At 42.2% G+C, this 12468-nt stretch overlaps 1 protein-coding gene across 1 annotated transcript in view; it reads right to left on the minus strand.

Moving 5' to 3' along the window:
* Positions 1-359: 359 nt before the first annotated feature.
* Positions 360-12468, minus strand: part of TMEFF2 (transmembrane protein with EGF like and two follistatin like domains 2) — a 172726-nt gene continuing 160617 nt past the window's right edge. Inside the window, exons 8-10 of the mRNA XM_073306223.2 lie at positions 8627-8750; positions 5885-6043; positions 360-691 (exon numbers count right to left, since the gene is read on the minus strand). Of these exons, the coding sequence (XP_073162324.1) occupies positions 595-691; positions 5885-6043; positions 8627-8750 (380 nt within the window). The 3' untranslated portion in view covers positions 360-594. The remainder of the gene's footprint in view (positions 692-5884; positions 6044-8626; positions 8751-12468) is intronic.

A 12468-nucleotide genomic window follows, 5' to 3' on the forward strand; every position in this document is an offset into this window, starting at 1 on the left:
CGTACTGGCTTACTTTCACCTCTGGATGGAGGAGAAGGGGAATAAGGCTGATGAAATGTAGTTGACTCCAGGATCTGAAATATTTTATGCCTACTCAGAATAGAATAAACTATTCTTCATCTTTCCTGTAATCATAATTTTCTTTGATATTGGACTTTCTTAAAACTCTACCCAGTGAGTCTGGCAGAGGCTAACACAGTGCCGCTAGAACTGGAATATGAGAAGATATTTGTTGGTGTCCATTTATAATATCCCAAGATTATACACAGCTATAAGATACAGCAAATCTAAGGCCATTTTTTTCTCATCACTGAGTATTTATTATATATAACAAATACATGAAAAAGAAAAAAACTATATTGTGTGATATAAATAGTTTATTTACATTACAGAAAAACATCAAGACAATGTATACTATTTCAAATATATCCATACATAATCAAATATAGCTGTAGTACATGTTTTCATTGGTGTAGATTACCACAAATGCAAGGCAACATGTGTAGATCTTGTTTTAATCTTTTGTCTATAATACTGTATTTTGTAGTCCAAGCTCTCTGCAGTTAGTTTTGCCATTGTGGAAACATGCACTCTTTAAATTAACCTGGTCGATGCTCTTGTTGTGTTGTCTGAACTGTAGTGCCCTGTGTTTTGTTTCTGTCTGTGGATTCTGTTGCTCCTGGGACATTTTCTGAAAGAAATAGGGGGGAAAATACACAAATCATAGCGAGGCATTTGCTTAACAAAAGGGCTTGGGTGAGAATATGAGGATGGGAAGCTGAAGAGGAAACAGATCTTCCTCCCAGTCACTAGATTTCCTCCCAAGCAATGTGGCAGAGAGAACAACTGGGCCATGTTCTCTGCATTCCTGTGAAAAATGTCAGCCTTGATACGAAAAACTACAGTAAGAGAAAACTAAGGTTGCATGGTTAAGCACTCATAAGTAAGGCTGAGTTTTTGTCATGGATATTTTTAGTAAAAGTCCTGGACCGGTTACAGGCAATAAACAAAAATTCATGGAAGCCTGTGACCTGTCCCTGACTTTCATGAAAAATATCCCTGACAAAATGAGGAGGTGGGTTCAGTACCCACTGCTGTTGGGGTTCCCGGGTCCCCAAACCCTGTGGACAGTGGGAGCTTTGGGGTCCCCTGCTGCTGTGGGGAATGGGATCTGCAGGGTCCCCTGCCCACAGAGTTGGGCCCCCCTGCTTCCCACCATGGCTGGGCAGCTCCGGGGAGTTTCCCGTTGTCCCCTGCGGCTGGGCATTTTTTTGGAGTCCCCCACTGTCTGCTGCAGCTGGGCAGCTACAGGATCTGCCTCACGGGGTGAGTCTCCGTCGCCCCCAGCTGGATAGCTGCAGCGTGCCCCCACCAGTGTGTGTGTGTGTATGGGGGGTAGGAGCTGCCGGGGGGGGGGCGGGCTGGGAGCTGCAGCCCGGGGGCAGAAAATGTCATGGAGGTCAGTTGAAGTCATGGATTCCGTGACTTCTGTGACATAATGGTAGGCCTACTCATAAGACAAGTGATGTCAAAGTTAAAGTTGCAAGTACAACTTTAACTCTGCCCCCTTGTAATAGGCATGTCCTACACAATACATTCCTTAAGTGAACTGTCGCATATTATTTCTTAACTAATATAACACTTTTCAGGAAACAGTAGGAGGAGCTAGACTAGGAAAGATCCCATACTCATTTGCAAACCTTTCGTATGAACTAGGGCACCATCGCTAGCAAACCTAGGACTGATTCACAGAGCTACATGTCATCAGCTCACTGACAGCCTCATAGCCCAGAGTAGCCTCTTGTGCACACTGAACAAGAGAGGTGGCAAAATAGGACCTTGCAATATTCCACAAGAATGATCTCTGGAATCTCTCAAGCAAGAAAGAACAGAACCACTAAATCATAGTGCACCTAGAATCTGCAAGTGAATCAATAAAATGTCATGGTCAGGTTTATCAAGGATGCTTGACCAATCAGAAAAAATGAATATGGACATTAGACCTTTGACCACTGGCCACTTCACAAAAATGGAGATTGTTAACCAAAAAAACAAAAACAAACCTCAAACAAACTAGCATAACCTCCATACCCAAGTCTAAAGCCAAAATGTGAGTTAACAATTAGAGCTGAAAGAGTGATATTAGCTGAGAGACAAGTGTGTGAAAGCATTGATTCTCTGGATGACAGGTCCCTAGATGACTGTCCAGGGGGCGTGACTGGTGCCTTGTTAAAATATCCTCTTAAAACATATATTCCCTTTTTATTTTGGGTATTAGTAGAAAAATAGTGAGCTGCAAAAAGACAACTGGAAATAGAAACACTCCTAAATCCTTAAACAAGGGCGAGTGGGTACACAGATTTCAGAATTTCTTTCAACAAGAAAAGAAAAGGAATTAGGGACCTGTTTTTAAACCTAAGCGCTGAACAGGTCTTTAGGTGGCTAAATATAGATTTATATGCCTTCACGCCTCCACATTTGAAAATTGGGTCCTTATCCTGTCACTAACAAGTAACTAGGCAGAGTTGGAATGTTTCCAGGGACAATCCAGAGATGAAGGTTTGGTCTGTGCAGCTACCAAACGTATGGCACAGCACCTGAGACTGAAGCAAGGAAAGGGAGGAATCGGAGGTCCTGAGAAGTTCTAAAAACAAAGAAATAGCCTACAGGTGCCTTTGGGCTGGGAGAAAAGGGATTGATTCAGTGAGGGTTGGCCCCAGATGATCAGATGAGTGGCAGTGGGGGCACGTGTGCTAGCATTGGACAAAAGGCCTTCGCTCAGTGGATCCAAACCCATCTCCCAGCACAAGAGTGGATTCAGACCATGAGATGGAAGCGATGGCCCGGCTGGAAGCAATGGGTTGCTCTACAATGAACTCACATAATGACGGTGTGGTCATGGGGTCCAAAGTCAACTGGACTGAGTTGAAACTTAGGCTTCCTTTTATGAAACAAAATTTCTTGAATGAAAACATATACACGGTGTGAGTCTATAATGCAAAGTGAAACCTCTACTCCAGATGACTACCAGCTAATGGGAACAAAGTTGGTTTAAGAAAGGTGACCAGTACCAGGGAACTTGAGATACTACTACTACAATTGCTAAAGTTAGTAAAACATGGTACAATATGGGATCTAAGTGTATGCTACCTGTGGCCGGCTCAGATGAAGTGTCTTTGGGTGTGTTCAGAACAGAGTCCGGTTCCATAGACTCAGTGATGAGCTGAAGTTGAGCCACTTGGTCCTTGACTCCTTCAGCCACCTGAAGTAAACTGAGCTTTGTGATGTGCTCAGTATGAGACCTATGTTTATTTATGAACATACCCATTAAAATAATGTAAACTAGGAACTAGAACACAAGCCTCCTGCCTTCTAGCCAGCTGAGGCTCACAGGATGGCTTGAGTCAGTGATCGTGTAATCCTAGCAGGCAAAGCACACAATCCATTCATTTTTAATCAAGTTATTTGCACAATAAACTGCCATAACTAAATACAAATAAACTGCCATTACTAAGTAATACAAAGCAGTAAAGAAAAGTGCTGAGAGACAGGACAATGCTGAGCATAACCTTATATTTCCAAAAAGAAAAGGAGTACTTGTGGCACCTTAGAGACTAACCAATTTATTTGAGCATGAGCTTTCGTGAGCTACAGCTCACTTCATCAGATGTTTACCGTGGAAACCGTTTCCACGGTAAACATCTGATGAAGTGAGCTGTAGCTCACGAAAGCTCATGCTCAAATAAATTGGTTAGTCTCTAAGGTGCCACAAGTACTCCTTTTCTTTTTGCGAATACAGACTAACACGGCTGTTCCTCTGAAACCTGTCATTATATTTCCAAGTCCTCCTTCACCTACACTGTTCCGTCTTTGTCTTGTCTCTCAAGTTGGAAGTTCTCAGGTGGGTGTCTCTCTATGGGCTCAGTCAGGAACAAGGATGAGCACTACTGTGATTCCTAACTTCAGTGGGAGCTGGAGGCTCTGGGTGCCTCTCAGAAATGCTCAGCTTTGGAAAGTACCACAGGCATTTGCAGTGCTACATGCATATGTTAATAATCGTAACAAAGAAATGATCAGTAATAATAATATTGGCGAATGGCACACAAGTACAAGTTTTAGACACAGAGATCCAAATTCCATGCTCGTGCAAACTGATGAAACTTAAATCAAAGTCACGAACTGAGAATTTGGCCATAAGACAGTCTAATGGGTTCAAGTTTGACTTCTTCTCTCATATAAGGATTTTTGGGCACATTTTTATTGTCTTTCCTACTTTGAAGAGTTCATGCATTGGGATGTCCTGGAGTTCAACCCAATACACTCATGTTCATTCAACCATACTTGTGCAAATCATACAGTCACATGTGCATTTGCAACCAGAACTCTTGGAAGTTGCAAACTGCATGCACTTTTCTTAGGGCACTTAGGTCTCTGTATCTGAAATGTAGTCTAAGTTGTTAAGTGAGGTTTGGAGGCTGTTTTGCGATAATCACAGGGATTATAGAAAAAGGTCAACATTTATAAATTAACCACATTAGAACATGCGGGGAGGTGTTAACACCTATTAAAGTATCAGTGGGATATGTCATCTAGATTGCAGTACCACAGATCCTAATCTAAATCTGTTAAGTAGGAAGGATTCATATCTTTTCCCCTGCTCACATGCTCTACCTTACTAGGTTGCCTGAAGGTGAAAAAACTAGAGTCACTAAAAGAAAATGACATGGTGCATTTTCCCATTTATCAGTTATTTTTCCATCTCCTTTTTTATGTACACTCTTTTTTGGTATGAATTATCTCCATGTTCCCTGTAACCCACTTTAATATAATCCATTGCCTCTTTTGGCATCTACTGTTAAAGGTAGTAGACTTGATGAACTCAGCTTGGCCAGAAAGCAGCTCAAAGCTTCAGCAGATGATTTTGCTTTACGCATTTAGGCCAGGGGAAGATTTATTAATCATTTTTTGTCTTTTCCAGGAGCAAATGCTGCACTTGTCCTCTAACCAGACAGTGCAACACTGATACTGAGATATATTAGAGCTTTTATTTTCTATAGAGGTATGATACCTGTGTTTTATTTTCCTGCCTTTTGTTTAGAAATAAATCCTTTTTCAATCTGATTTATCGGTAGAGCTGTACGAGGGCTGAATGAGTTTCACCTGGTGATTTCTGACAAAAGCCTGGAGAAACTCGGATGCCAGGGCTCACGCTGAACTCTTCCAGAAACAATGAAACTGGGTCAGTGAGGTTGTATGTAGCACTTGTGGGCCTGAGAAGAATAATTACACTTCACACTTTAATTCTGAACTACCTTGAGGCCACAGTTTCCATGCTAATAAGCGCTTCTTTATTTACAAAAATGCAACATTACACCTGGATATTTATCTACGTTCCCATCCAGCAAAACACCAAAGCACATGCATAACTTTAAGCATATGTGCTGTCCCCTTTATTAAAATAATTTCAGTTGGCTTAAAGTTATGCATGTGCTCAAGTGCTCTGCTGGATTGGAGCTACAGTGATGGGCTCTTTGGAAATACATACACAGGTAGAAGTAGATTTATTTAGTAACTGTTGATCCAGTTGCCTCATTTACATTCCCTTTATTTATATGAACAATATTTTATCCAAGCATCTGAATACAGAATGTGAAACTTCATTTGCTATATGTGCTGGTGTGGCCTAAGTCTGAATAAATTGGCATTGAAAATACAGTCCTGATCAATAAATCAGCACTGGGACCAAACAATTCTTTCCCCTACTTCAGTGAATTAAGTGGGATTCGTTATCTGAGTGCAAATGTACTAGTCTGTGTAACTGGAGAATCAAGTGGGTATAAACCAAGTCCCTTTTCTTCTATCGCAAAAACGTAGCGATACTGACCTTGTAATGCAGAGGACTACAACACAGATGATAGCAATCTGGATGGTTCCAATCACAGCTGCTATTAAGACGTACTGAAATCGTACTGGCCCTGGAACCACATATAAAACGCTGTAGTCCTTTTTTTCACAGTGTTGTCCAGTGTAGCCTGCATCACACCTGCAGTGAAAGATGTTTATCCTGTTACTTAGATCTCCTGCATCCCTTTTAGCAGAGGGACAGACTATGCCCCTGATTAGAACTTGAGAGGGAGGCTCTGTGTATAAAAGTACGGCTTGGCAGACACTGTGTGGGCTTTTTTTTTAAAAAAAGGGATGTAGATTATACTTCCAGGTTACGCGAGGACTGCCTTGACCTCACAAACACCAAGTGGCTACGATAATGAGATACATAGCTACTTGGATGTCTTAAATGTGGTGACTATTTGGATTAGGGGAGCACCCAGAGACCCCATCCTACATTGGCACCTTATTGTGCTAAGCACACACACAGTAAGGGACAGTCCCTGCCCCAAAGAGCGTCCGGCCTACAAGATAGACAAAGGGTAGGAGAAATGAATGACAGTCCTTAAAAGCTGAGGGCTGTGCAGGGATACTTGCTTTTCCCTTGGATTCACAGGTGAGCCATGCATTTTTCATCAACCTATGCCAACGTGTTTGTCTGGGAAAAGCTTTGGTTTTGATGACACTGGGTTGCTTCTAGGATAGTCTATTTTACTCTTTAGCTATTGCTTTCCCCATACTTCCTATAAAAGGCAAAATCCTACATACCCCACAGAGCCTGAATGTTTGGACCATGCACCAGGCCTGTTCATCAGGAGCCAGGGGAGCAGAAAGCAGGCACCCACTGCACCACCAAGTCCGGTTGCTTCACAGCTGCTATTATCACCCTAGCCCCAAGGCCGCAGCAGTCTCCTTAGCTCCTAGATCCCTTCTCTGAAGAGGTATTAGCCAATAGATTCATAGGGTTTATAGACACAAGGGTCCATTAGGGTATCTAGTCTGACCTCCTGTATATCACAGGCCATTACACTTCACCCTGTTCCCCCTGGACAGAGCACAATAACTTGTGTTTGGCTAAAGCATATTTTCCAGAAAGGTCTCCAGTCTGGATCTGAAGACCTAGAGAGATGGAGAATCAGCTCATTCCAATGCTAATCACCGGCACTACTAACAATGTGTGCCTTATGTCCAAGCTGAATTTGTATGGTTTCAGATCTAAGTACGGGCCTTTGCGCTACCCCAATCCTGGCACTGCTCTGCACTAGGGTGGTCCTTAGGCACAGGTCAGAGTTTCCTGAACGTAGCTGTCACCTGCACCAGCTGCTGATGCTGCCAAGTAGCCATAGGGCAGCCAGGGATCACTGGGGCTCAGGGGAGCCTCAACCTGCTCTTTCTTAAAGCAACACCCCCAGGGCAACAAGAGAGGTGGGAGGAGCAGTTCTGGTGTCTCTTGTCCAAGGACGAGATCCCTGGGGGCCAGGCCTGCTGGGTCTTCTTTGTGCCATAGCAATGCAAAGTGGTCATAGCGTGGCACAGGAATCAGGCCAGAATGTTTTATTTGCTAATGTGCAACGAAGTCTTAGGGATAAACTTGTCACCATTTGGGCCAAATCCTGACAGATGTGGAGTGCCTCCTGAGTGGGCCCAAGTCCCCTCAACTCTCATTAACCTCAGTGGGAGGAGATGGTGCTGAGACCTTTCCTGGAGGTCCCCAAATCCCCTCTGATGCTAGAACTCCCTGTGCTTTCGGACGAGAATGCCAAAAATATCCCATGTTTGGTACTTTTCCCTTGGTGGGGTACAGGCCATCTGGTGCTGGACTCTGACGCAGATTACCCACTGAAGGCCCTGCAAATGAACACATAATTTACCTATTTGTCCAATTGCCACTAAAATCCCTGTTTATTCTGCCCACTGCCATACAAAGTCTGTTTCTCTCCTCGCTGTTTCCCTGTCCTGCTATCTTCTTCCCTGTCTGATTTCCCACAAAGGGGAGTCTAGTTGTTCCCCTGGGCTGGCTCCGGTGCTGCTGGCAGTGGAACGGAGAGGCATCACAAGGGAAACCTTTCAGGTCAATGGCACTAGCAACTCTAAGAGACCTGGATCTTGTCTTAGAGGTGGTGGTGGTGCTCACTGAGCTTTGTGCTCCAGGCTAGGGTAAGGGGAGGCATGCAAAAGCCTCGACATGATCTAGGGGAGATTTGCAGGAGCTGGTACCCTCCATGCAGAGCTTCCGAGGAACTGTCTGATCTCCAATCTCCCTGTCTTGTATGCCTCAGAACAACAGCTGCAGCAAATGTGCACTTCATCTCCTTGCCCCCACTTCAACCACAACTCGTCCTCTCTGCCCAGTCCTCTTTCTAAGTCACCTTGCACACAAAGCTGTAAGAAATTGTCTTCCATTCAGTTCTTCACTTTTTAAGGTTTGCCTATTGTGAAAGTATCAGGGAATACTAGATTTCAGTGCTACAAGTCAACGAAAAGCACCCATTGGCTACGCTTGCCCTTTGTGGTGCATTTAAAAATATTTAAATATGTCTTAAGGTTATTTCATGTTTTTATAATCGATTGACATTGTGGCATAATTCAGGGCAATTCTGCTGCATAATTTAGGTCTAAGGTGCTTTACCGTACAAGGGTTTTTGGCTAATAATTATTTTCCACACTGCATCTAGATTACACATATTAGCAACTCTACATCTTCCACTTATCACCACTGGCTCCGGAGGAAAAGCGTTACCTGCAAGATGGTTCCAACGTATTAGTAGAATGCTCGCACTTCCCATGCATGCAGAAGCCATTGTAGTGTTCTGGACAAGGAATGTAGATCCCTCTGGCACTTTCTTCCAGTTTATTTGCATTCTCTGTGAACACAGATGAAAAGAACATCATCAACCTGGAAGCATGAAGTAAGGGGAGGTGAGAAGAAACATGGCATTAAATGCTCAAGATACAACATAGGAAAAATTCAAAAGGGCAAGATGTGAAAGACTCCTATTTAGTTGTAAAAGAAAGAGAAATACTGAAATGATTTTGCAACCCAGAAATCTATGCTTAAACAGGACTAATATTAGACAGGAATCACCTAGCACAGATGCAGAGCTTTGTAAGCTATTTTGTGATTCTTTTGCTTATCTAATTCCCTTTAGGTTTGTGCACTGTGTTGCCAGAAAACCTAACTTTACTATTTAAAAAATGTTTTTACTATATTTAAACATCACAACATATTCCATGAAAAATGTCCAATAATATCTGTTATCCTTTAAATTCTCTCTCCGCAGAATCATGCAGGGCTAGGAAGAATCTGGACATCAATATACTTGACATCGATATACTTGGACATCGATATACTATACTTATACTACCATAAAAGAGACAAATTGTTCTCTCTTGCCCCAGAGGGCAGGACAAGAGGGAATGAGTTTAAACTACAGCATAGCAGATTTGGATTAAATCTCAGGAAAAACTTCCTAACTGTAAGAACAGTAGGACAATGGAATAGATGGCCAAGGGAGGTTGTGAAAGCTCCTTCACTGGAGGTTTTCAAAAGGAGGCTGGATGGATAGCCATCTGTCTTGGATGGTTTAGACACAACAAATCCTGCATCTTGGCAGGGAGTTAGACTAGATGACCCTTGCAGTCCCTTCTAACCCTCTGATTCTATGCTCAGTGGAATGCACGTAGTGAGATGAAGGATGGTTTTGTGGCTAAAGCACAGGAGTAGAACTTAAAAATCCTGGTTTTTATTTTCAGTTCTGTCACAGACTTTCTGTGTGACACTGGGCATGTTGCTTAACAACTCTGTGCTTCAGATTCCACAGATGTAAAATGGGATTCCTTCTTCTGTAGTGGGGCTTGTGAGGATAAATTCTTTAATACTCATAAAGTGCTTTGAGATCTTTGGATGAGACATACAACATTACTATATAGTCTCTTGCAATGTGCACAGGTATATTTCCACAAGCATTAGATCGGCACTGAACATATGAATCAAAGAAAATATTTACCCCAATGTTGTCAGTAAACTGAAAGCTCCAAATATGAATTTAGGTTGAAATGGGTCTATGTTTAACATTTACATAATGTGTTTAAATGCCTAAGCACCATCTGCAATATACTCACTCTCATTTGGTAGAACATCAAGTTGTTAACGACACTTGATAAATACATTCAAAGCTGTCCTATCTTGGTTAGGGATTTCAGCACATACTTCATAGACTTATATCTGGACTTTTTTTTTAATATGTGAAATGTCAGATTATCTGGCCCTGGCATAGAGCGAGAGAGAGAGAACATTCTCCCTCAATGCCTGCTATGCAAGGCCAGACACAAAGGCAGGCTCTACACATGAGGGAGCCCAAGGTCATACCAAGTGGTATGTGAGCACTACAACCCCCTCCCACCTGTCGACAAGTCTCAGAACTGGGCTCAAGTGACCTTGGTTTATTCTACAGTGTAACCACCCGCCCTTGCCAGGTTTCCCCAGCCTAAGCCCGAACCCCTACACTGCTATTTTAGCCTGTGGCGTGAATCCCATGAGCCCAAGTCAGTTGACCCAGGCCCAGAGACTTGTTGCCATGGGTCTTTTATTGCAGGGTAAACTTAATCCAAAAGGCTAGGAGGGAAAGGGAGAAATTAGATGAAAGGGGCATAGAAAAGACACAGCCCAATCCCCAGTTGCCCGGGTTTACACAGTAGGCCGGGTACACTGGGGTCAGCGGACTAAAGAGTGCAAAATGATGGACTCTCTTTTAGAGAGCTGGCTGGGAATTTTTCGGTGAAATGCTTTTTAGTCAGAAAACACTGAGTTGTAAAAAGTGAAACTGTTTGCAGGAAAGGATCATTTTCAACAAATTTCCCATTTTTGAAAAAAAAATGTTTTAATTATTTAAACATCCAATTTCCTACTTGTCAAAATGGGATATTCTGATATTTTTGAAACAAAAAATTTCCATTTTTTTTTCAGTTTGAAATAACTTAAATTTGGAAATAAAAAGTTAACTTTTAGTAAAAAAAAATAAAAAATTGAGGTCAAAATTGAAATGAAATATTTTGAAATGATCAAAACAAAACATTTTGCCTGACCCAATCCAATTTTTTTCTCAGGCTTTTAGTTCACAAAAATCTTCAAGATTTCGACTTTTGTCCTGATTCAGGAAGGGAAAAAAAATGACAAAATCTCAAAAAAATTCACATGATGGGAAACCCATTTCCTGCCTAGCTCTAAGTGTGTGTACTTCGGATAGCGACGGTGCTCTTAATTGCACATTCTGGCCCTAATGAAACAGGTAAGGCTGATTTTTGTTTTGAAATTTTACATTGTTGTGCATTCTCATCTATGATGATAATATTCGAGTTTGCTAGTAATATTTTAAAATACATTTTAACACCAATAATAAAGCCAGAAAAAACAAGCGAATAATGGAGGGATATATCTGATGATAGATATCTGACATTGACAGAAATAAATGGAAGCAATAACAAAAGATTTGCATTTTCCTTGGATTTAATAAAACAATGATAATTTATGTTCAGCTCTGTAGCTCAGCCATGCCAGCATTAGGTATGCTTAAGTATTATCTTGCCTTTAGGAAAAACAGGTATAGCAGATCCAAGATTCAATTTTTCATAATGCATTTTTTCCTATCACTACTGTCCAAAGAGAATTCTGCTGTCTTCACAACTTGCACTAATAAAGTTGAATATTCTTCCTTATCTTAAAAGAGATAAAAGCAAACCACAATCCCGGAAAACCTTGAGGAGTGGCCGAACTATGGATATTGCTAAAACATGCAAAGCCCTCTTTCACAATTAGGGTTTTGTGAGGACATATCAGAATATAGGGCTAAATTCTCCCCTGCTGCAGCAAAAGCCATAGGAAGGGGGTGAAAAATAGTGCACTAGACTGAGGATGCAGAAATAGCCCTTCTTTCTCCTGCTTGAGTAAGGAATTTGCAGCCGTGGAGGAAGGGCTAGAGACATGAAGCCTGGGGGTCCGGTACAAACTTGCAATAGTTGTGCTATCAGTGCAGAGTACCTGCAGTGTCAACATCTTTCAGAGGCTCTTCTCTGCCCAGCAGTACAGTTGCTGAGCTACCATATTCCAGACCAGGGTGATAAGAACCATGGAGAGGTAACTAACACTGAAATAAGCAGCATTAGCCTACCTGGCTGTGTAGGTTATGGGCAGTTCCTGTGTGAGGATACAATGGAGAGCGGCTGCTATATTATTGTCCCATTTTTTGATAGCCACTGTTCACCACGACATACATACATATTTTAATACAAGTCTAGCTATCTAGGCCCTTAACTGAGTCCTTCATCGTGATGTAGCTGTCTTACCTGTGGAAGGGCGGCTGGTAGTTAAACACTGTGGAATACTAGGTATCATGATGCACAGTTCCTTTGCATGGACCAGACTGCTCCCTTTTGAGGGAAAACATAGCTATATTGGGCCTCATGGGAGAAAAACTCCCCAAGGTTCCCTCCTGAGCCTGGCTACAGCAAGACATACACCTGTTAGTAGAAAGACGTGTCAGCTGTTGTGGTGCTGGACATGGTTGGGTACTGTCTAAATGTGAG

This window comes from Lepidochelys kempii, chromosome 11 (genome assembly GCF_965140285.1).
Source record: "Lepidochelys kempii isolate rLepKem1 chromosome 11, rLepKem1.hap1, whole genome shotgun sequence".
Lineage (NCBI taxonomy): Eukaryota > Metazoa > Chordata > Testudines > Cheloniidae > Lepidochelys > Lepidochelys kempii.